This window comes from Meriones unguiculatus, chromosome 10 (assembly GCF_030254825.1).
Source record: "Meriones unguiculatus strain TT.TT164.6M chromosome 10, Bangor_MerUng_6.1, whole genome shotgun sequence".
Lineage (NCBI taxonomy): Eukaryota > Metazoa > Chordata > Mammalia > Rodentia > Muridae > Meriones > Meriones unguiculatus.
Window position 1 is genome coordinate 32,227,537 of NC_083358.1, and position 25,689 is coordinate 32,253,225.

The 25,689-nt window shown below is 42.3% G+C and overlaps 1 protein-coding gene across 5 annotated transcripts in view; it reads left to right on the top strand.

The window, feature by feature from the left end:
• Positions 1–25,689, top strand: part of Cnot1 (CCR4-NOT transcription complex subunit 1) — an 83,098-nt gene that overhangs the window by 343 nt on the left and 57,066 nt on the right. For all 5 annotated transcript variants that reach the window (XR_009594578.1, XM_021641564.2, XM_021641566.2 and 2 more), the window contains exon 2: positions 19,686–19,961. Coding sequence is in view for 4 of the 5 variants with exons in the window: in XM_021641564.2 (XP_021497239.1) it covers positions 19,860–19,961 (102 nt within the window). In the remaining variant the exon portion in view is untranslated. The remainder of the gene's footprint in view (positions 1–19,685; positions 19,962–25,689) is intronic.

Here is a 25,689-nt window from a genome sequence, read left to right on the forward strand (position 1 = left end):
GCGGGGGCTGGGGGTGTCAAGCTCGGGACGCGGGCCCGGCCGGGAGAGGCGCCGGGGGTGGACCCGGGACCGCCGGGAGCGTTTCCCGGATCGTCGGGACGGAGGGGCAGTCGGGAACGGGGACGTGGAGCGAGGCGGGAGGGGACGGGCTCGGCTCCGCTCCGCTCGCGGCGGCTTCGCTCCCCCGGGGACGGGGAGACCGGCGCGCAGGTCCCTGGAAGCGGAGCTCGGCCCGGGGCCTGGAGGCTTCGAGGATGGCGTCGGAGGTGGCAGTTCGGGTCCCGGGGCCTCGGTGCGCCGCGCCGCACGCGCAGCCTGCGCCCTCCCCTGAGCGCACGAGCTCCTCAACTGTCCCTTCCTCCCGGGGCTCCCGGGCGGGGGCGGTGGGCACGGGAGCCCCGCGGCCTAGGTCCTCGGCGGGCGGGGACGGGCTCGGAGTTGTCGCCGACTCGTAAGCGCGCTCCGGGGAGTCGCACCCCTCCCTTGCCCCCAGCACGTTGTCAAGCCCCCCGCTTGTCTGCTGGTCGGCGGTGGGAGGGGCGGGCGGGAGCGAGCACTTCCGTGTTACTCCTAGCCGCAGGTTTTTTTGTTCCCCTCGCGCGCCCGGGCACTTGCTACCAAGCCTTCCCCGCTGAAGTCACCTCTGTCCCCGTGTGGTCCGTAGTGTCGGTTCTGCCTGTCCGGCCACCCCTCCCGCCCGCAGCCCCCGGGCAAGTGTCCACTAGTGAGCTCAACACTTGGAGGTCTTGAAGTTGGGACAGGTCTTGGAGAGGTTTGAAACCTGAGGCTAAACAAACACCTTTGGGCCATGCCACCCTCTCTTAGCGTTCACCCACCTGTGCTTACAAACATGACTTGCAGGGGGAGTGTACATCCTAGGTTTAAAAAAGTGCTTTTGAAAGTTATGTATGTGCTACACAGAGAAACCCTGTCGCAAAAGAACAAAAACGAAAGTGTTGCATGAGATAAAACTTTAAGAAGTCATCTCATCAGATATCACTCTCCTGTGGGCGTTTAATTCAAGCAAGTCTTGCAACAGTGAGCTCTAGCCCCAGATGTCACGTTTCTTTGGGGCTTTGGTAAAAATCCTATTTATTTATTTATTTATTTGTTTATTTTTTTGATTTCCAAAGCTGAGTAACAGTACTTCAGTTTCCCTACCAGTTTTGTTGTAGTTCGAGCTCCAGTGATTACGATGGAGATTTAGAAAAACAAAACAAACCAATAATGAATAAATGTAACCCTCTTTTAGAAAAATATACCTAGCATTTCCCTAATTACTGCTCCTTTAAAAAGGAGTAGGGATACATGTGTGAAAGTGGCAGAGGTATAATGTGATCAGTTTATGTGATGTGTGAGGATATTACAGATTATTACCCCGTTGAAGGAAAATGGTCTCATGATAGCAGACTAGCAAGCAATGCCTTGACCTGAATAGTGTGTTAGTAAAGGTTCTTCTTGCAGTGCGAGGCACTGACTTGGAAATTTGGTTCTTTTTTTACCTGGTCTTAGCTCTTTAGTGGAAACAAGTCTAGGAGTGAGGCACAAAAACAAAAACAACCAAAACAAAACCAAAACCCTGACTTTTAGTTGGGTGTGGTGTCACTGGCTGCTTGTAATCCCTGTGTTATAGAATTAGGCATGAAGATCTCAGCAATTTCTTTACGGCCAAGGCTACACACCAAAACCTTGTCTTTTAACAACAAAAGCCAGGGTGGGGAAAAAAAAGGATAGGGGACCCTAATCATTAATACCTGAAAGTATTTTTTTAACCTAAGATAACAATTTTTAAAGTTTTATAGATTATGTGAGTGTGAGTTTAGCACTCTTGTGCCACAGCATAAGAGGTCAGAGAATACATTTCAGGAGTCAGTGTTCTCACTATGAATTACAAGGAGGGAGCTCAGGTCTTCAGACTTGTGTGGCAAGTGCTTTTACCTACTGATCCATCTTGAGACCCTTAAGATTATACTCTTAGAAGTTGGCTTTATTTTTTGTTAGTTTGAGAAGTTATGTCAGGTTTACTTTTGTGTATGTTTTGTTTATATATATGTGCACCATTTGTGTGCCTGGTGCTAGGATAGGTCAGGAGAACATTGGATCCCTTGGAACTGAGGCGATCAGTGGTACTGATCTTGGTCCTGGTAACTCAGGACCTCTGCAAGAGCAGCAAGGGCTTTCTTGACTTGCTGAGCATCTCTCCAGGACCTTGATTGTTTAAGATAGGATATTGCTCTTGTATTTCAGGGTAGCCTCAAATTAAGAATCCTTGTGCTTCAGCTTGCTAAGTGACAGGATTTACAACACTGTTGGATTGTAGATATTCATAGACCCACTACCACATAACCTAACCCTGTTAGGACTTTTTTAAAAAAAGTAACTTTTTATAAAACTTTATAACTTAAAATAACAACAACAAAAACGGCCATAGTGGCACACCAGCACTCAGGGATGTAGAGGCAGGTGGATCTCTGAGTTTGAGGCTACACAGAAATCCTGTTTGGAAAAAAACAAAAGCCCAAAGATTGTGAGTGTATTTGTATGAGTGAGTGCATGCCACAACACTCCTAAGGTAGAGACAACAACTTTCAAGACTTGTTTATTGCTTGGGTCCCAAGGATAGAATGTAGTGGGTAAAGTGCTTTTACCCGCTGAGAATAATTGCACTTGCCCCCATTTATGCTTTCTGAGTTAACAAAAGTAGTATCTGCCTTTTTGAAATGGTTTCTTTGGTGACACATACACTGTGTTGGGGCTTGTACACAAGACCTTGACATGCTAGGTAAATGCTAACCCCTGAGCTATATGGCTTGCTCCCACCCCCACCCCCACCCCCGCCCTTTTTTTTTTTTTTTTTTTTGAGATAAGGACTCACTCATTATGAAGCATAGGTGAGTCTTAAGCTTGTCCTCCTGCCCTAGCTTCCCAGATGCTGAAATGGCAGGTGTGTGCCATCACTTCTCTGTCTTTTTTGGGGGGGGGTTGAAATAGGGTTTCAAGCCCTGGCTGTCCTGCGCTTGCTCTGTAGACCAGGCTGGTCTTCAATTCACAGAGATCCACCTGCTTCTATCTTGAGAGTGCTGAGATTAAAGGTTGAGCCACCACCACCCAGCGGTGTAAAAGAACAAAACAAATTTTTTATTGTGTATGTAAATATGCCTTCTTGTCTGAAGAGCGCAATGGATCCCTGAAACTGGAGTTACTAGGCACAGTTGTGAATGGTTCCACATGGATGTTGGGAATTGAACTTTGGTCCGGTGCAGAGCAGTACATGCTCTTAACCACTGAGTCCCAAGGACAAAACTTTTGCTTACACCAAAGAGTTAGCTGAAAAGCCGAGCCTAGTTACTCAGGCCTGTAATTTATTTTGAGGCTCTGGCAGAAGGATCAGCTCAAGGCCAGCTTCAACTCATAGTTAGCCTTGGTACATGAGATCCTGTAAGGAAAAAATGAGCGGAAACACTTCTTAAATGACCCCTAATACTTTGTTTCAGAGTGAGGCTTTTGTTTTGTGGTTCTGGGCATGGTACCTGGGATCTAGCATGTATTAGGCAATCAGCTGCTGCTAAACTATACTCCCAGCTTCCAATGAGTATTATGTTAAGATTTTGTATATAGAAAGCTCAACAGTGCTTTTCTGTGTGTGTGTGTGTTTGTTTGCATTTACATGTTTGTATGCATGCATGCATGCATGCATGCATGTAGGTTTGGAATCCAGAAGACAACTTGTAGGAGTCAGTTCTCACCTCTCTGGGTCCTGAAGATTAAACTCGTTACCAGACTTGGTGAAAGGAGCCTCCCACCCCCCTTTTCCCATTGAGCATCTCACTGTCTCTTGTTCTTTGGCACACTGTTGTGTTTTTCTTCTCGAGACAGGGTCTCACTATGTATAATAGTACTTGTTGACCTGGAACTTGATGTGTTGACCATATTGGTCCTGATTTTACATTGATCCAACTCTCAGGTGTTGGGATTAAAATTAGTGCTGGCCACCACACTAGGCTGCCTCACAGTTCTTAACCATGTTTCAAAGGACAAAATGATCTTCCACACTGTGCATAGTTTTTATGTTAATTTTGTAGATTTGTAAGAATATAACAACAAATAGAAGGAGCCATTCATTGAAAATTGTTCTTTCAGCTGGGCAGCAGTGATGGTGCATGCGTTTTAATCCCAGGGTTTGGGAGGCAGAGACAGGTGGATCTTAGAGTTGGAGGGAGATCAGGACAGTCAAGGCTACATAGAAAAACCCAGTCTTAAAAACAAAACAAACAAAAGAAAAGTGTTCTTTGAGAAGGTAGTTACTAATCTGAGATCCTGTGTTATGATCTGTACAAGCAGCCTCTGGAAGGGTAGAGCAGTGCAGATTTAAATTATTTCAGGGGCTTGGTTCAGTGGGTAAAGTTGGAAGAAGACAACCAACTTCACAAAGTTGTTTGTTGATTTTCAGGTTTGCTATGGCATGGGTATATGCATCTATAACAATTAAATTGCAAGCCAAGGCAGGAGAAGCCATAGTAAGATCCTATCTTGTAAAATAAAAACATTTCAGTCTTTCATTTTGGGGGACTCAATTAACTTTGAGGACGAGGCTTAATTTTGTTACACTTGTTAAAATGTAATTCTTGAAGATTAAATTAATGAGATCATAAACTGTAGTGGGAAGTGAGTTGTGATATATCTGTAATCAATCACCAGGGAGGCTGAGACAATAATATCTTGAGTTGTAGACCAACATAAGGGTGCATAGTGAGAGCCTGTCTCAAACATAGGTGTAGAACTTATGTGTGTTTGTGTGTGTGTGATATGATCACCTAATTTCATGAGATGTTGAGGGATGAAGGTATACTTTGAAAGAACTACATAGATTGTGTGAGTGATTGCAGGCACAAATGGCTTTGGCATCCGTGTTGCTGTCAGAGGACAGCTTCAAGTATTGGTCCCCAGTTGCCACCTTGTTTGACAGTCTGTTGTTTTTCTACTGCATGCGCCAAATGAGCTGGCCCATGAGTTCTGGGATTCTCATATCTTTACCAGGGTTATGACAGGAACTTCAATTCCTGGCTTTTACTGTCGGTTCTGGATATTCAAATTCAAGGCCTCATGTGTAGGTGGGAAGCATTTTAATAATCGAGCCATCTCATACCCAGTCCACCTCGAACGTTTTCTTTGTTGAGATAGAGCCTCGTTTTATAGTTCTGGCTAACTTGAAATTTGTGACATGAACCAGGCTGACCTCAAAGTTGTAATGATCTTCACTTCTGCTGGGATTATAGATGGGTTCCACATTTTTAAGATTCTGTGTAGCTGGGCGGTGGTGGTGCAATGCCTTTAATCCCAGCCCTTGGAAGGCAGAAGCAGGCAGAACTCTGTGTTTGAGGCCAGCCTGGTCAACAAAGCAAGTCCAGAACAGCCAAGGCTACATAGAGAAACCCTGTTTAGAAAAACAAAAAGAAGTGTTTTGTCTGCATTGTATGTGTGCAGGACCAGAAGAAGGCTTAGCTCTCAGAGTTATAGGTGAGCTGTTAGATGTAGGTGTTGGTAAGCGAGTCTGACTTTTGTTAGAGCAGCAAGTGCTGCTCAATCTTAAACAGCTGTGCCATCTTTGGCTAGTCTCAGCTTTGCTTCTCTCTCCTCCCTTCCTTCTTGTTGGAGATAGCCTTTCTGTGATTTAGCCCCTGCTAGCCTGGAACTAGAACCTTACTGCCTTAGGCAGACTGGGCATAATAGGAGAGCAGGTCTGCATTACCATGTTTTTCCTCTGTCTTTTTGGGATAGGGGTATTAAGGACTTAGCACATATCCCTGGCTGGCTGGAATTCGTTATTTAGACCAGGTATCCGCTTGCCTTTGCCTTTTGAGTGCTACGATTACAAGCATGTTTCACTGTGCCTAGTTTGTTTCTAAGGTGTTAAGAACTCTTGAGAGTGGGTCTCCAACGGAGAAATAATATCCTTTTGTTTGTTTGTTTTAATTGTGTGTGTGTGTTGGGAAGTTAGCCATAGTCTTTTCAGAATTTAACAGGATTATTTCTTCCCCCTTCTCTTTTTCCTTTTTTTTTTTTTTGGGGGGGGGAGCAGTTCGAGACAAGGTTTCTCTGTGTGATACCCTGGAAATCACTTTGTAGACCAGGCTGGCCTCAAATTCAGAGATCCACCTGCCTCTGTCTTCCAGCTAATGGTGTGTGCTACTATTCCCAGCTGTATAGAACTGCTTTTTGTTTTGTTGTTTTGTTTTGTTTTGTTTTCGAGACAGGGTTTTCTGATTTTCATGTGTAGCCTTGGCTGTCCTGTGATTTTTGTAGACCAGGCTGGCCTTTTTTATTTTTATTTTTTCAAGACAGGGTTTCACTGTGTAGCCTTGGCTTTCCTGGACTTAATTTGTAGACCAGGTTGGCTTCAAACTCGGAGATCACCCGCCTCTGCTTTGAGATCACAGGTGTGTGCCACTACTTTAGCATTGCTTTTTTTTTTTTTTTAAAGATTTATTTATTATGTACATAGTATTCTGCCTGCATGTACACCTGCACACCAGAAGAACGCACCAGATCTCATTCCAAATAGTTGTGAGCCACTGTGTGTTTTCTGGGAATTGAACTCAGGACTTTTTGAAGACCAATCAATGCCCTTAACCTTTGTACCATCTCTCCAGCCCTAGAATTGCTTCTTTATGTGATCTTGAATAGGTGTCTACATTCACTCATAGAGATGATATCACCTATTTGCATGTTCTTTTTTAAAAAAAGGTATTTTTATGTGTATGGGTGCCTATGTCTGTGCACATGTATGTCTGGTGCTTTTGGAGGGGATTACATCCCCCTCAGTTGTGAGCTGCCATGTGGGTGATGGAAATAAAACCAGCTGTTCTTTGGAAGAACAGTGCTCTTAACCACTGAGCCATCTCTCCAGCCCCTATCTGTATGTTCTTGAAGCAAGGAGGCAGCACAGATGTGTTCTTGTGGCTCTTCTTGAATTGTATTTTCTGATGTAAAGGTAATCCTGTCAGATGACAGTATATTCATTCATATTGGTCACCACACCCAACAGGGTTGGCCCTCAAGTGGAGATGTTACCAGTGAAAGGGCATCTTGAAGCTTAGACCAATATTTTTGGTGTACTGGGAGCCATTTTCTCCCAGCAAGGCCTCTTGTTTTGAAAGTACATGGGTTGGTTTTGATAAGCACACTTGTTCTGAATATCTGCTATCTTCCCAACAAGAGCCTGAGAAAAGTGTGGCATCCCAAGTTCAGACTTTCTTCCCAGGAGGGAGGGAGAGTGAGAGACAGACAGACAGACTGCCTGCCTCTCTCTGTGTATGTGAGTTCACAGTCATGCTTGGAGATAATGTAGGTCAGGAAGAACTGTGGGTGTCCTTTCGTTTCACTCTGAGACAGGGTCTCTTTTTTCACTGTTAGAAAAGCCAGGCTAGCTGGTCTTGGAGCTTCAGGGGATTTCCTCGCCTCTGCCTACCGTCTTGCACTGGGATTACAAACACCTGCTACTATCTCCAGCTTTACATGGGCCCTAAGGGATTTAAACTCGGGCTTAATGCAGCAAGTGCTTTACCCATGTAGTCATTTTTTTCCAGCCGTGTGTGCGTGCGTGTGTGTGTCTTGCGGGGGCCAGAGAGGTTGGATCCCGTGGAGCTGGAGTTACAGGTGGTTGTGAGCCCTCTGACACGGGAATCAAACTTAGATCTTTTGTGAGAGAAGCAAGTGCTTTGAACCATCTTGCCAGCATTCCTAAAAAAGTATTTCTGACACTGGGTATTTCTAAGTCCAAGAGTAGAATTTTTTAATATTAAATTTTTTTGTGGGGGAGGACTCTGAGCAATCCTTAGTGTTATTGTGGAGATCAGAGATAGCATGTAGGAATAGGTCTCTTCACCATGTGGCTCCCAGGGATCAAACTTGGGTCTTCATGCTTGGTAGCAAGTACTTGTTTTTTAAGCCATCTTACATGCATGGGTCATGGCATATATAGTGAAAGACAAAGGATCACTTAAGAGTCTGTTCTCCTTGTACTGTGTGAGTCTCACAGATTGAACTCAGGTGTTCAGGCTGGTGGCTAGTGTTTTTACCTGCTAAGGCATCCGACTAGAATGCTTAATTTGCAAAGCTGAGTATGATGATACATGGCAGTAATCCTAGCTACCTGAGAGGCTGAGCTATTGGTGGATTATAAGTTGGAGATGGCCTGGAATATGAGTTCAAGGCCAATGCTGGATCTACTGTTTCAAAAGGTCAACATTTTTGGATGTATGTGGTTTGTGCTTTTTCAACATTTGTGTAATTTTGCTTTTTAGCTGGGGTAGCCGGTACAGTGCATGCATCCATTGTTAATGCTCTGGGTATTTCTAAGAATATGCCCCCTTTCAAGAAGATACACATTATAGTTACTTGAAAGTGTGAAATATTGGAGATGGAGAGAAGGCCCAGTGGTTTTAGGTTACTGACTGCTCTTCGAGAAGACCTGGGTTCAAATCTCAGCACTCATATGGCAGCTTACAACTGTATGTAACTCCAAGATCTGACACTCACACAGACATACACACATTTGAGTGCTGGGAACAGAACTCTGATGCTGTCCTCTAGAAGAGCAGTGTAGACAGGTGTGGTGGCACATGTATTTAATCCCAGCACTTGGGAGGCAGAGGCAGGTGAATATCTGTGAGTTTGAGGCCAGCTTAGTCTACAAAGTGAGTTCTAGGATAGGTAGGGCTATTACACAGGGAAACAAATAACAGAAACAAACAAAACAAAAAAGCAATATGGGCTTCTAACAGCTGAGCCATCTCTTCAGCCCCAAGTAAGTTTTTAGTTTATCTCTGGTTGCCAAAATACTTGGCATTATATAATTTCTTTAAATGTACTAACCTGCCTTTTTGAGTTCTTACCTGTCTTTGATTTTAGTGACTAACCCGAACCCTGCTCCCACCTCTTCTTCTTTTTTTCTCCCCTTCGAGACAGCATTTTTCTGTGTAGCCTTGGCTATCCTTGTCTCACGTTGTAGACCTGGCTGTCTTCGAACTCCAAAGATCTGCCTGCTTCTGCCTTCCTGAGTGCTGGGATTACAGGCTTGTGCCACCACATCTGCCTCCTTTCCTCCCCTCCCCTTGCCTTCTCCTTCCTTCCTTCCTTCCTTCCTTCCTTCCTTCCTTCCTTCCTTCTTTCCTTCCTTCTTTCCTTTTCTTCCTTTTCTTTCTCTCTCTCTCTTTTTCTTTCAATATAGCCCTGGCTGGCCTGGATTTGGTTACATAGAATGTGCTGGGCTCTAACTCAGAGCTTCACTATCTGCTTCTGCTTCTGGAGTGCTGGGGTTAATGGTGTGTGCTACCATACCCCATCTGGCCACAGTGCTTACCATCTTATATACTGATAAACAGTTCCTCTTTTTCTTTCTCTACACTGGCTCTAAACCTTGGCTTAAATACCATCCTCACCTCTCCAGCCTCCTGAGAAACCTGGATTACAGGCATGCATCATCACATTTGACCTCATAATTTCTTTTAAAGTATTTTTTTAAAGATTTAATTATATTTTATGAGTGAATGTTTTGCCTACATGTTTCTGTGTGTGCCATGTGTATGCCTAGTTCCCCTTGGAGAGGGGCCTTTCTCATCAGATCCCCTAGATCTGGAGATACGAATGGTTGGGAACCACCTTGTGGGTGCTGGGAACTAAATCCTGGTCTTCTAAAAGTGCAACAAGTGGTCTTAACCTCTAAGATATCTCTCCAGCCCTTTGGCCCCATAGTTTCTTAGATCACTGTTTCTCTTTGATGAGACTCTGTCTCAGTTATGTATCTTTTTTGTTTGTTTTGAGACAGGGTCTCACTATGTAGCCCCTGGCTGTTTATAACTTTATAGATCGGGATGGCTTTGAAATCAGATCCTGTCTCTTCCTGAGAGCTGGGATTAAAGATTGAAATCAGATCCTGTCTCTTCCTGAGAGCTGGGATTAAAGATGTATGTATCACAGTGCCTGACCTTGTTATATCTTTGGCACTTGTGGCTCGAGATACATCTATCAGGAAGTTACCAAGGAACCTTATTGATACATGAAAATGTAATTACAAATGATCCTGAACTGGTTGTAGAGTATTATCACATTTCTCAAACTTTGGCTACATTGTTTTTCTTTTTTAAAGTGTATTTTATTTGTGTGAATGTTTTGCCTGCAACTATGTACTGTTCCATTTGTGTGCCTGGTGCCCTCAGGTCAGAAGAGGATGTCCAATACTCTGGAACTGGAATTTATTGGGGGTCATGAGCCACCATGTGGGTGCTGGGAATGGAATCCATGTCCTCAGCAAGTGCTCATAACTTGCTGAGCCAGTTTGTTTCCCTAAAAAAAAAAGCCTCATCTTTTAATGGGGCATGGTGGTGCACACCTATAATTTTAGTGGCCTCTAAGCTGAAGTGGGAAGAAAAGTTGCCTGCCAGTCTGAGCTACTAGTGATATCTTTAAACACACACACACACACACACACACACAGAGAGAGAGAGAGAGAGAGAGAGAGAGAGAGAGAGAGAGAGAGAGAGAGAACTAGCTCATCAGGTTGTAGTTTACGAGCCTAGAAATTGAATATACCCATTGGGCCTACAGAAAGAAGGTATGCAGAGTTTTAACCATCTTACTGTCTCTGACTCCAGAGTATGGGTATTACAGGTTTGTGCCACTGTGCCAGTCAGCTCATGTTTAATTAATCAGTATGTTTCTGATTTACCTCTTCTACCCCTTTCTTAGTCATTTGCCTTATACTCCTTTTCTTTAGTTTGCAGTATATCTAGCTTATTTTTCTAAAAGTTTAATTTGGTGTATGTGTGTGTATATTCAAAATGGCATATACTCAAATGTATAAGTAAAACGCAAACTAATAAACATTACATACACATATTGCCCAGAATTGTTCATCAGTCATCTACTTTTGGCTATTCTTTTCCTGACAAATATTGCAGTTGACAATATTTTTTTGTTACCGGAAACTTTTGGAAGTATATAGACTATTAAAAAAAATGCCTTTCTGAAAGGATTTTTGGTAAAAGTCTCAAATTACTGTTAATCAAGACTTTGTTTTTCTGTTATTACAAACTTAGTTGTGCTTGGCAGCTGTGGAATCCTCCTATTTATTCAGAATTCTGCAGATTCTCCACCACAACAACATTTATATTTTACATTAATATCTGGCAGCTGTGTTTGTGTGTTAGGTATTTCTAAGAATACCTAATGTTCAAGAGACTGGTTTTTCGAGGCAGGGTTTCTTTATGTAGCCCTGGCTGTCCTAGACATGCTTTGTAGACCAGGCTGGCCTCAAACTCCTAGAGATCTGCCTGCCTCTGCCTCCCTGAGTGCTGGGATCACAGGCATACACTACCTTGTCTGACACCAAGAGAGCATTTTGGGTGGTGTTCTCCAGTAAAAATGTGAATGTCCTTTCTTAAGTTTTTTTGTTCTACAGGATACAAAGTGGGTGTTTATGAGAAAACTACATCAGTGGTTATTTTGCCTGTTGGAGCAAATTCTGTGGACTGCAGAAAATCTTTACACTAATGGAATTTTTGATTATTTCTTTTGTTGTTGGAGAAACACCCAAAATGTCTTTCTACTGATTTTTGTCCCCTGTGATTACTATGTTGCTTTTCTTTTTTAAAGTTTTGTTTATGTATTTTAGATATATGCTCTATTTGTCTGCATGTACATCTGCATATTAGAAGAGGGCATTGGATCCCATGGGACTGTAGTTATAGAAAGCTATGAGTTGCTATGTGGGTTTTGGGAATTGAACTCAGGGTCTCTGGAAGAGCAACCAGTGCTCTTAATCACTGAGCCATCTCTCAAGCAATTTCTTCTACCTTACTTTTTATAGCTTATTTGGTTTGTTTGCTTCAGGGCTGGGGGAGGCGGAAGATATTGCTGGGGACCAAACCCAGGGCCTTGTGTGGGCTGAACCAGCACTCTACCACTAGCCCTCTAAATAGCCATATCTTTCACTGATTTAAAATTATTGCTGCTCAGGTAATAGCTGGTGGTATATTGCTGTGACATGTTGGTGCCCTTTCTTTGTGGATATGCTTATTTTGAGACTAAGTCTTCCTGTATAGCCTCTGTACCCTCAAACTCAGTGCTTAGAGTTAAACCTTCTTAAGGCTGTGACCTTTTAATACAGTTCCTCATGTTGTGGTGACCCCAACCATAAATTTATTTTTGTTACTATTTCATAACTAATTTTGGTACTGTTATGAATTGTCACTGTGGGGTTGCAACCCACAGGTTGAGAATCACCACTCTAGAATTACTGATACTACAGAAGTGTGCCATCATGACAAGTTGTCAAGTCTTTGATTTGCCCTGTACATCATTGTCAGATTGAGAAGTGGAGGCGGAAGTGTAGTGTGACTGGGATGAATTTAATGTTAGTGTTAAGATTTCTACTCTTGGGCTGGATGGCTCAGTGGTTAAGAGCACTGTATATGTTCTTCAAAGGGTCCCGGGTTCAATTCCCAGCACCCCACATTGTAGCAAATTAAATTATTAAGAAAAGATTTCTACTCTTACCTTTTTTTGTTTCCTGTGGGTAGTTTTGGTAGGTGGCACACTTACAATAGATCCTGTGAGGTTTAGAAGCATAAATGTGTTTCTAAAAAGGGAGAGAGGGAGACTTGTTAGAACAGTGGGCATTTTTGAGTGTTTTTTAAAATTGTTTTTATTATTTGTGGGTGTATGTACACACATGTATACTTATGTGTAAGTGCTTGTAGAGGCCAGAAGTATTAGATCTGTTATAATTACAGAGGGGCTATAATTGCAGAGTTGTGTGTGTGTGTGTGTGTGTGTGTGTGTGTGTGTATTGAACTAAGGTCCTCTTAAAGGGGTGTACGGGCTCTTTTTTTTTAATATTTTTTCTTTTTTCTATCTTTTTAATGATTTGTTTTTAGTTCATGGGTGTTGGTGCTTTGCCTGCATGTGTGAGGATGCCAGATTTCCTGGAACTGGAGTTTCAGTTTGTGAGCCACTATGTAGATGCTGGGAATTGAACCCAGATCCTCTGGGAGAGCAGCTATCTCTCTAGCCCTGCTGTACATATTCTTAATTGCTAGGCCATCTCTCTAGCCCCTTTTGAGTTAAGGTTGGTTTTATTTATTTTTTAAATACTGGTGTGTGTTGTAGCCTGTTTGTGAGAGTTGAGGACAACCTTCAGGATTTGGTTTTCTTCTATTCCCTGTTCTTGGGATTGAACTCAGGTTGTCAGCAGCAGGTGTTTTACCTGCTGAGGTACTTCACCAGCCCAAGGCTTTGGTTTTAAAATGAAATACAACATTTCAGTTATCTGTGTAGATGTAATAGATGCTGGATATAAAAACTGAATGATTCTATTCCACCCATAACATGTTAATATGATAGAGAAATCATTTGGCAGTCTTGATTTTTGTTATTTGGGATAGGGTCTTGTTTTGTATCCTAGACAGGCTTTGTAGTTTTAATCCTCCTCAACCCCCTGAGTACTGGGATCATAGGCAGGTACCACTACACTGGCCTAAAAATGTAGTAATGTTGAGATTATTTTAGCAAAGGGTCCATATCTGTAGTCGTAGTACATGAGGCTTGGTGGTAGGAGCAGGAGAAAATTCAAGGATAATCAGGGCTACATTGGTAAATTCCGTCTCAAATAACACACATAAACTGAGATTGTGAAAGCAGGACAAAGCACAGGTTCAAACTATACAGAAACTCTGCAGGGAGAAGGGGAAGTGAACACACAATCCTACCCCTAACCAAGAAGCTATTTTTATTTGTAGTTGATAACTGCTTAGAAAGAATAAAAATATGTTTCTTCTGTGGAGTGTCACTGTGTATATCAGCTACACTTTGGGGTAGGCACCATGCCCAGGAGTAGTTGGCCAATGACAAAACCCTCAATGTTTTCTTGTGTGCCTCTTTGGTTTGCTTTGTATTTCTGATTTTTTTTTTTTTTTGAGAGAGAGTATGTAGTTGAGTGAGTAGAGAGGTGGGGAGGACCTCACCGGAGTTGGGAGGATAAAGAATGTAATCTAATCAAAATATATGTAAATTAAAAAAATCCGTTGGGGAAAAAAAAAAGAAAAAAAGAGAATGCCTCTAACCCGTCACTGGGGAGGCAGTGGCAGGTGGAGCTTCAGAGTTCCGAGACCTGGTCTGCGCAGTGTATTCCAGGACGGCTAAGGGAGACCCTGTCTCGAAAAACCAAAAAATAAAAAATAAAGAGAAAGGGACTATGGTGGAATGAAAATAGGAGTTCCATTCATTCAAAAACTTTACAACAAAGCTGGGTAGATGGCTCAGCCATCAAGATCCAAGGGTCTGCGATCAGTTCCTCGCACTCGCATTGCAGCCCACAGCTCATGCTAGTTCCAGGGGATTTGGCCTCTGAGTGTATTGCACACATGTGGTGCCCAGACATTCAAGCAGGCAAAACCCATGCATACAATAGAAATAAATTAAAAATTATGCTGGGCAGGGCAGTTGCAGTGTAAACTTTTTAGTCTTAGCATTGTGGAGGCAGAGGCAGGTAGATCTCTTAGTTGGAGACCAGACTGATCTATGTACAGAATGAATTACAGGTCAGTCAGGGCTACAGAGAAACCCTGTCTTAAAAAAAATGACTACTTGTTGGAAATTTAAAAATTACAAAACAAAAAACAGCAAAACAATGTTTACTGATGACCTGGTTAGCAGTGTTTTTGTAGCTTTATATTACAATATTAAGAACAGATACAGTCTATAACAGATATTTTGACCTAAATTATTTATACATTTATGTGACTAGAGCTTCATGTTTGTTTTTTTCAACTGGAAGGTCCTTAATAAATTAGTGTATGCTATGGAAGCTGGTAAATTAAAAATTACAATATTTAAAATTTGTGGGCCAGTGAGATACCTTGGTGCTTAAAGGTACTTGCTACTAAGTCTGATACTCCGAGTTTGATCCTGAGATTCACCTAGGACCCAACTACAAGATGGAAAGATAAAGCTGACTCTCACAAGATGGACTTGAACTCAGAGATTCATCCACCTGCCTCTGAGTTCTGGGATTAAAGGTCTGTTTGGCCACCATACCTGGTACAGGGAAAGGTTGTGAGGTTATCTTTTTTTTTTTTTTTTAAAGTATTTTTAGGGCTAAGAATCAGCCAGGCATAGTGGTGTACACCTTTTTTTCTTATTTTTAAACAATTATATATTAATTACAGTTTATTCACTTTGCATCCCAGCTGCAGCCCCCTTCCTCAATCCCTCGCAACTCCACCCACCTCCTCCCATGCCCCTCTCCAAGTCCACTGATAGGGGAGGTCCTCCTCCCCCTCCAACCTACCCTACCTAGCCCATCAGGTCTCATCAGGACTGGCTGCACTGTCCTCCTGGCAGGGCTGCTCCACCCTCAGTGTAAGGTGGTCAAAGAGCCAGCCACCAAGTTCATGTCAGACAGCCCCTGTTTCCCCCACCAGGGAGCCCACTTGGACACTGAGCTGCCATGGGCTGCATCTGAGCAGGGGTTCTAGGCCATATCCATGAATGGTCCGTTGTTGGAGTATCAGTCTCAGAAAAGACCCCTGCACCCAGATACTTGGGTTCTTTGCTCTCCTTGTGGAGCTCCTGTCCTCTCCAGGTCCTATTATCTCCCCCTTCTTTCATAAGATTCCCCACACTCCGCCCAAGTTTTACTATGAGTCTTAGCCTCTGCTTTAATACCCTGCAGGGTAGAGTCTTTCAGAGGCCCTCTGTGGTAGCCTCCTGTCCTGTTTCCTGTTATCTCCTTCCAGTGTCCATCCCATTTGTCTTTCTGAGTGAGATTGATCATCTTAGCCAGGGTCGTCCTCGCTTAGCTTCTTTAGGTGTACAGATTTTAGTAGGTTTATCCTATATTATATGTCTGTATGAGTGAGTATATACCGTATATGTCTTTCTGCTTCTGGGATACCTCACTAAGGATGATCTTTCCTAGATCCCACCATTTGCCTGCAAATTTCATGATTTCCTTGTTTTTAATTGCTGAGTAGTATTCCATTGTGTAAATCGTACCACAATTTTTGTATCCATTCCTCCGTTGAGGGACTTCTGGGTTGTTTCCAGGTTCTGGCTATTACAAATAAAACTGCTGCAAACATGGTTGAGCAAATGTCCTTGTTGTGTACTTGAGCATATTTTGGATATATGCCTAGGAGTGGTATAGCTGGATTTTGAGGAAGTGCTATTCCTAATTGTCTGAGAAAGCGCCAGTTGATTTCCAAAGTGGTTGTACAAGTTTACATTCCAACCAGCAATGGAGGAGGGTTCCCCTTTCTCCACATCCTCTCCAGCATGTATTGTCACTTGAGTTTTTGATCTTAGCCAAAATGGGTGTAAGGTGAAATCTCAGAGTCATTTTGATTTGCATCTCCCTGATGACTAAGGATGTTAAATATTTCTTTAAGTGTTTCTCTGCCATTCGATATTCCTCTACAGAGAATTCTCTGTTTAGCTCTGTACCCCATTTTTTAATTGGGTTACTTGATTTGTTGGTTTTTAACTTTTTTAGTTCTTTATTCTGGATATTAGCCCTCTGTCAGATATAGGGTTGGTAAAGATCCTTTCCCAGTCTGTAGGCTGTCCTTTTGTTCTGAAGACAGTGTCCTTTGCTTTACAGAAGCTTTTCAGTTTCATGAGGTGGTGGTGTACACCTTTAATCCCAGCACTCAGGGAGGCAGAGGCAAGAGAATCCCTGGGAGTCTGAGGCTAGCCTGGTCTACAAAGGGAGTGAGTCAAGGACAGCCAAGGCTACATAGAGAAACACTGTCTCAAAAAACAACCTCCTCCCCCAAAAGAAAAACAACAGAAACAAAGCAACAAAGAGACGACTTGTTGGGTAAAGTGCTGCTGTGAAAGCATGATGACTTGTGACAACATGGATATCCAAGCTAGGTATTTGCTTTGCAACTCCAGAGATGAGGAGTAGTTGGCTCATCTGGCTTCCTGGCTTGCTGGCCAGGAAGTGTAGCATAACTTGAATTCCAGGTTCAGTGAGAGACTGACCTCCAATCCCACCCAAAAGAAGTATGATAGAGACATTTTGACTTAATACCGACTTACTCATACCCACACAAAACATTTTTCTCTGGTTATATTGATAATAGACTACAGAGAACAAGAATAGATAGGACTGAGATTAGTTAGAAGTCTATCATAATTATGGGGAGAGACAGAATGAACTTTAGATTATTAGACTTAAAGATGGTAGAAGGAGGATGGTAGGAAGGGAGATCTTGGTCTGAATAATTAAAAAAATAATAGTATCAGTTGACATTGGGAAGACGTTGCTGGCATGTAATAAAACATTGAAGCTGAGTGGTGATAGCACACACACTTTCAATCCCAGCACTTGGAAGGCAGAGGCAGGCGGATTTCTGAGTGCTAGGACAGCCAAGACTACACAGAAACTTTGTCTCTGACAAAAAACAAAAATAAAGCACTGAGTGGGGGAGGTCGGGTTTTGTTTTGTCTTTAAACATACTGTGTCTTAGTTCTCAGAGAATTGTGTAATATCTGGACACCATAAGTGAGTATTGAGCTGGAGGTTGAATTAGAGAGTTAATGCTGTAGATGGTTTATTAAAATCACACGCTGAAGTAGATTACTAAGAAAATGAATATAAAGAAGGAAAGACGGAGGTTTCTTATCTCTCTGAGGTTCAGTCTCTTTGAGTCTAAAGGCTAGAGGAGTCCAAAGAAAAATTATGTGGAATCATCAGGATAAAGAACTATAGCCAGGGCTGGAGAGATGGCTCAGAATTTAAGAGCACAGCCTGCTATTCCAGAGGTTCTGAGTTCAATTCCCAGCAACTATGTTATCTCAGCCATCTATAATGAGATCTGGTGCCTTCTTCTGGCCTGCAGTATAGACGTAAGCAGAACACTGCATACATAAAAATAAATAAATAAATAAATCTTTAGAAAAATCTGTAACAGTCATCTGGGAGGGAGGTGAAAGGTCAGTTTTGTCCTAGGTGACAGATCACTTTTTTTTCTTTTTTTTTTTTTTTTTGGTCACACCAGGATCTATGTGGGACATGGGGGATAGTGGAGTTCTGATTGGTAGTGTTTTATATTTTTAGGGATAGACTCCAGGGTCACCACATGCTGGCAAGTATTCTATCAGTGATAAACACCTCCAGCCCCAGATATTTGTAATAGTCTAACAATAACTGTTCGTGTAAAATACACCTTGAGTAATACTTTGGCTGACCATAACTTGCAGAAAGAATTAAGAAACTGACTTTAAAAATTGTATCTGGAGAGATGGCTCAGCACCTCCTCTTCCACAGGACCTGGGTTCAATTCCAAGCTCTCATATGATGTCTCAGATTGTCTCTAGACCAGGAATAGAGTTCACAGAGATATGGCTACTTTACACCTTTTTTTTTTTTTTTAAGATTTATTATTTATATAGTTTTCTGCCTGTAGGCCAGAAGAGGGCACCATATCTCATTATAGGTGGTTGTGAGCCACCATGTAGTTGCAGGGATTGAACTCAGGACCTTTGGAAGAACAGTCAGTGCTCTAACCTTTGAGCCATCTCTCCAGCCCCCAAAGGATAATCTTGAACTCTTTTTCCTGCTTTAGGATTTACAGGCATATCCACCACACTAAAGAGGTAAGGTTCCAGATTATTAGAACAATGAACACTTTATTACTATTAGGAAATTGAGGCAGGCAGTGGCAGTGCACACCTGTGATGTGTGGCTCTCGGCACTCGGGAGGCAGAAGCAGGAGATCTCTGAGTTCAAGGTCAGTGGAGTCTACAGAGTGAGTCCAGGACAGCCAAGGCTACATAGAGAAACCCTGTCTCCAAAAGAAAAGAAAGACATTTAAGGATTTAATCTTCATGAATTTGGGCCTGGGGAGAGGAGATTGCTCAGTGGTTAAGAGTGCATACTGCTCTTATAGAGGACTTTCCCTTCTTCCCTTTTTCCTTCCCTTCACTTTTGTTTTCCTTTCCTTCCCTTCCACCTGTCTTCCTTTCTTTTCTCTCTCTCTGCTTTTTTCAAGACAGGGTTTTTCAGTGTAGTCTTGGCTATCCTAGACTCACTTTGTAGACCAGGCTGGCCTAGAATTTAGAGATTTGCCTGCCTCTGCCTCCCTGAATGCTGGGATTACAGGCATGTGCCATTGCGCCCAGCCTCATGAGCGCTTTCTACTTTGGCTTCTGGAGTTCTTACTTGGCTTTTAATTAATTATTGAAATTTTTACACGATATATCCTGAAGTATAGTTTTAATATTCTGAAGCAGAAGTGTGGGAGGAGAGTGAATAAATGGAGTCTTGGGAAAGAGTGGATACTATAGAAAGGGGTGCTGAAAGTGAGGTGTGTTTTCCTACACCCAGTCTTAGCCAAAAGCTGAGTAAGAACAGTTTCAAAATTAAATTTTAACTAAGTGTGGTTCTGAGGTTGTTAATTGAAATTGATAAAATAGACATCTCAAAAGCTACAGATTGTCATATTAAATTTAGACTCTTCCAAGATGTCTTTTAATTTAGAAGCATAATATATTTTTTTTTATCCACAGTGGTTGAAACATCATAATTATTTTCTAAAGTGTCTTTAATAACATTTTAACTAATAAGAGATGAAAATTATTTATCCCTCCCAACTGAGTTCTGGAATTTTATTTTTAAACAGGTGCAATGTTTCAGAACAGAGTAAAACACTTGGTAAAGAAGAACTGAAGATATTTTACAGATAACAGAGATAGCCTAATTACAAAGAAAGCATTAACCTGCCTCTGAGGTGACTAAAGGGGAATAATGGTGATTTTGCGCCGGGCTCGGCCGCCTGCTTCCGCCCCAACCAGCAATGAATCTTGACTCGCTCTCGCTGGCCTTGTCTCAAATCAGCTACCTGGTGGACAATTTAACCAAGAAAAACTACCGAGCCAGCCAGCAGGAAATACAGCATGTAAGTATTCTATTCAGAATATAAACAGCATTGAAGCAAAAGCAGCTAGTTAATAATAAGTTGGCAAATTATGTGAATATGTTGTGTGACACGTTAGCTTCCTATTTTTTCTTTTGCTTTAGTACAGTACATAAGTCTATGAGTATTTTTATAGCTTTTTATTTTTCTATCTTTTTCTTTTAAAGATTTATTTATTTATTATGTATATTATATTCTGCCTGCATGTATACCTGTGTGTCAGAAGGTAGCACCAGATCTGTTTTATATGCTTGTGGGCCACCATGTGGTTGCTGGGAACTGAACTCAGGACCTTTGGAAGAGTTCTTAACCTTTGTGCCATCTCTCCAGTCCTGTTTTTTTCTATCCGACATATAAACATCAAGCCAGCTGTAGTCTCATGTGCTTTTAAAACTGACACTTGGAAGGCAGAGGCAAGTGGATCTCCATGCATTAGAGGTCAGTCTGGTCTACAGAGTGAGTTTTTGGCCAGCCATGGCTCCATAAAGAAACCCCATCTCAAAACAAACATACAACAGTAACAAACCCCAAAAGGAAACCTAATGTGACTTGATTTGGTCTAGTTCCATCTTTTTTCCATTTAGCATTAATTTAAGGTGGAACAGCTCAGTGGATAAAGTGCTTGCTGTGTTTAAGTGAAGAGGATCATTAAGATCTGTCTTTTTTAAGTAGTGTGTTTTTAAAGACTCATTTATTATTATGTGTACAGTGTTCTGCCTGCATGTATACCTGCACACCAGAAAGGGAATCAGATCTCATTGTAGATAGTTAGGAGTCACCACGTAGGTTCTGGGAATTGAGCTCAGGACCTCTGCAAGCGCACACAGTGCTCTTAACCTCTGAGCCAAGTCTCCAGCCCACATCTCTTAAGCCCACATGAAAGCTGGGAAACTGCAGCGAGCCTGTAATCTAAGTTCTCTGGAGGCAGAGACAGGCTTCCAGGGCAGTGTGTAGACCAGCCGGATTAGCCATCATTGGTGAACGCTGGGTTCAGCCACAGACCCTTGCCTTAATCAGTAAAGTATGATGGAGAAAGATATCTGATTTCATCCTTGGGCCTCCATAGGCGCCCTAACACTCTTGCACCTGTAATGTACATGTTTCCATGTGCTAACAAATATACAGGCAGCACACATAAAAGGTTGAAATTGCTCTGGAAGTATAGATCACGGTGGGGTGCTTGCTTAGCACAAGTGAGGTCCCAAGTTCAAACAGTTATCTTAGAGCTTTTTAGCTCTTCTGGGTATGAAGTGTTTTTGATTCATAAGTAATGACACTAAACATTTGTTCCATGCATCAATTTTTAAATCCTTTGAAGAAGTATCTGTTAATTTTTTTTTTCCTCCCTTGGCCTGAGATAGAGCTTTGCAGTTAGGACCACCTGCAGCTTTTTTTTTTTTTTTTTTTTTTTAAGGGCTGAAAAAACTCCAGGTCCAGAGAATTTGTACACACACACACACACACACACACACACACACACACGAACATACACATAAAAAACAAGTCTTTAAATCCTTCCTTTCTGTAGTGTAGATTTTACATGTGTTAGTATTTCATTTAGTCTTTATGAACATAATGTAGCTGAGTGTGGTATAATTCTACTTGGAGATTGGAACAGAATTACTAAAGATTGAAGCAAAAAAAGGATTGTTATGAGTTTGAGGCCTGCCTGAACATCCTGTAGCTTTGTCTTGTTTATTTTTATTTTTTTAAAGATTTATTTATTATCTATACAACATGTGGTTGCTGGGAATTGAACTCAGGACCTTTGGAAGAACAGCAAGTGTTCTTAACCTCTGAACCATCTCTCCACCCCTGTAGCCTTGTCTTAATTCTCTACTTTGTACATTAGAAATAGTAGTTGATTCATAGATAACTAGCACAAGTGAAAAATGTACCTGTTTATTTTAGCCAAGTATTTATGTATCAGTATTCAGTTTTGTTTTTTTTATTTTGCAATGTGTACAACAATTGTAGCTTTGTTTAATAAAAAATAAATGTTTAATACATGGACTGTTTATCCTACCTATCCAGTTCTACCCAATGTTTTTGTTTGTTTGTTTTTGTTTTTTTGAGATAGGGCTTCCCTGTGTAGCCTTGGTTGTCCGGGACTCACTTTGTAGACCAGGCTAGACTCAAAGAGATCTGCCTGCCTCTGCCTCCAGGGTGCACTTGCACTCCTGGCTTTAGGCAATGAGTTTTAAGTTTCTTTCTTAACTATCTTTCCAAAGACAGTATGTTTGTATATATAGGAGGTGGAGATGCATATGTTAGCTTCTAAAAATATGAATGACACCTGATAAACTGCCCTTTCTTTCTCCTTTTCATCTATCCATCCTTCCATTGATCCATCTATCCATTTATTTTATTACAGTTTGTTCACTTTGTATCCCTGCTGTGGCCCCCCTCTTCATCTCTCAGTTCCAACCTCCCTCCCTCTTCTTTTGTGCCCTTTCTCTGGTCCCCTGATAGGGGAGGACCTCCTCCCTTTCTATCTGACCCTAGCCTATTAGGTCTCATTAGGACTGGCTGCATCATCTTGATCTGTGTCTTGGCAAGGCTGCACACCACAGGCAGAGGTGATCAAAGAGCCAGCCACTGAGTTCATGTCAAGAGATAGCCCCTGCGCCCCCCCCTTACTAGGAAACCCACTTGGAAACTGAGCAGCCTATGGGCTTCCTCTCTCTCCTTTTCTTTTGGGGACAGGGTTTCACCTTATAACTGGCTGACCTGGAATTCCTTTGTAGATCAGGCTGGCCTTGAACTGCCTGCCTCTGCCTCTCAAAATGATGACATTAAAGGTCCGGGCCACCAGGCCTAGTGAGTTTTATTTGAGTGTTGCCTGTAGTACATATGTGTACCCTATGCTTACGTAGTGCCTTTGGAGGCCAGAAAAGCAAGGGCATTGGACCCCCTGGTACTGGGGCTACAAATAGTAAGCTGCCATGGAGTGCTAGGAATTGTAGTGCTCGTTTTTAAAGCTCTACTTTATTTGGGGTGGTTAGGCCTCTACCTCCCTTCCAACCTCCTAACCCCAGGAAGGAGATAGAAGGTTAGTGGGGAGAGGGGCCACAGACCCCTTTACTTCTCCCAGCTTGTTAGGGTCAGTTGGTTCTTTTAGGTCTGTATCCATCTCTATAAACAGCAAAAGCAACCAGCAGTCTCCTTCAGGCTGCTATGCCCCGTCTGTCTGCTCCAAACTGCCATACCATCTATCCCTTTGATCTCTCCAAACTGCTACATGCCACATACCAACACACACTCTTCTTTCTTTGGGCTCTCATATTTATATCCTAGATGGTGTCCCTCTCCATGCCACATATTATAATGCCCCACAGGAGACAATTAGCAGCTATGGAAAAGCTATAGCCCAACTAAAATCCCACACTTGGGGTTAAAATAAAAACAATTATGTAACATAACTGAGTTTTTAAAGAAGCCAAAACTTCCATTACAGAGAACCAAATCTGGGTCCTCTGCAAGAGCCTCTTAACCACCTAGTCTTCTGTTGGCTGTGTACAGTCAGATCGTCTAACATCTATTCAGGGATGACTCATCGTTAGTCTTTCATCCTTAGTTTCCTTGGATTAATTTTGAAAATTATATGCTCTGTGCTGGGCATGATGGTGCACACTTTTGATCTTAGCTCTTAGGAGGCAGAGGCTGGATCATATCTGAAGTAGAAGTCAGCCTGGTCTATAGATGGAGATCAGGACAGCCAGGGAGGGCTACACAGAGAATGTGTCTGGAAAACTGTGTCCTTATCAGAGAGAGAGGGAGAGGGGGAGAAGAGGGATTGAGAGGAGCAGGGAGAGAGGGGAAAGGAAGAAAGAAGGAAAACAATTCTTACCTGTTAAGCATCTATGTGGGCTTCTTTCATGTAAGTCTTCTACTTCTGAGCTCTTTCCTCCAGCATCTGCTTTTTCTTACACATTTACCTGTTTTTATAAATAATTTAGTTTTTAGGGGGAGTCCTCTTGAGGGGGAGGCTCAAAGGATCCATGTGGGTCTCAGGGATTGAACTCTAGCTGTTGGGCTTGGTAACATGTATGTTAGCCTGCTGAGCCATTTGCTGGCTCCAACCGTTATTTTTTAAATTTTGTTTGTTTTGAGATAGGGTCTCACTATGTAGCCCTGGCTCTGCCTTCCAGGTGGTGGAATTCAAGGCATGTGTCACAGTGCCTAGCTCATTCACAGTTACTGCTGACAAATTTTAAGGTTTCTTTCTTTCATTTAAAAAATAAAAATATTTACTTAATATGTATACAGTGTTCTGCTTTCATGTATACCTGCTTACCAGAAGAGGGCACCAGATCTTATTGTAGATGGTTGTGAGCCACCATGTGGTTGCTGGAAATTGAACTTAGGACCTTTGAAAGAACAACCAATGTTCTTAACCTCTGAGCCATCTCGCCAGCCCGGTTTATGCTTTTTTATAATCCTGTCACTAAGGGCTTGGGACAGGTGGATGCTGCAGAGCTCACTGGCCAGTTGGCAATCAGAAGATAACTGACACTGATTTCTGTCCTCTACACAAATTGCATACACTGATGTACACAAATGCACATGTACATGCTTATTTACACATACACTCACGAAAGAGAAGAGAGCCAGCAAAATGGCTCAGCAAGTAAAGTACTTGCTGCCAAACCTGATAACTTGAGTTGGGTCCCCAGAATCCTACATGGTAGAAGAAGAGAACCAACCTCACATGCATACTGTGGTTTCCCCACACCCACTCGCCCCCTCAAAAAAAAAAGAGTACAGAAGACTGCATGTGCTGTTTAAAAGTACCCAGGGCCTGCCTGCCTGCACAACATTCATTTTAAGTGATTCTTGAACTTTCTGCTTTATGTACTTTTTTAAAAATTATTTTTCTTTTATGTGCATTAATGTTTTGCCTGCATGTGTCTGTGTGAGGGAGTTAGATCCCCCGGAACTTGTGTTATAGATAGTTGTGAGCTGCCATGTGTGTGCCAAAACAATTGAACCTGGTTCTCTGGAAGAGCAGCCATTTATCATAATTATCATTATCATATCATAATCATTTATTATGTATATAGTATTCTATCTGCATGTATAATGGCATGCCAGAAGACAGGGACTAGATCTCATTGTAGATGGTTGGGAGCCACTATGTGGTTTCTGGGAATTGAACTCAGGACCTCTGGAAGAGCAGCCAGTACTCTTAACCTCTGGATTTTTCTTTTTTTGCTTTTTGTTTTCTCAAGATGGGGTTTCTCTGTGTAGCCTTGGCTGTTCTGGACTTACCTTCTAGACTAGGCTGTACTCAAACTCACAGAAATCTGCCTGCTGCCTCTACCTACCCAAGTGCCAGGATTACCGGTGTGCACCACTGTATTGGGCTTTCTGTGGTTTTGCTTGTGTGTGTGTGTTTTTTTTTTTTTTTTTTAATTTTGTTTCTTGAAACAGGGTCTCAATTTAGTCCTGTCTGTCGAGTAACTCACCATGTATGCCAGGTTGGCCTGGAAATCACAGAGCCTCTGTCTCCCAGGTTCTGGGGGGTGTGTGCTTTAGAGGGAGAGTCCATAATGGTGGGAGAGTCATGTCAGCAAGAAGCCTGAGCTGGAAGCTGAGAGATGGCATTTCCACGTACATGGGACACGGAGTAAATTGGAAGTGGGGAGGATTGAGGCTCTTAATAAACTCAAAGCCTGTACCCTAGAGACACACTTCCTCCAGCAAGAAG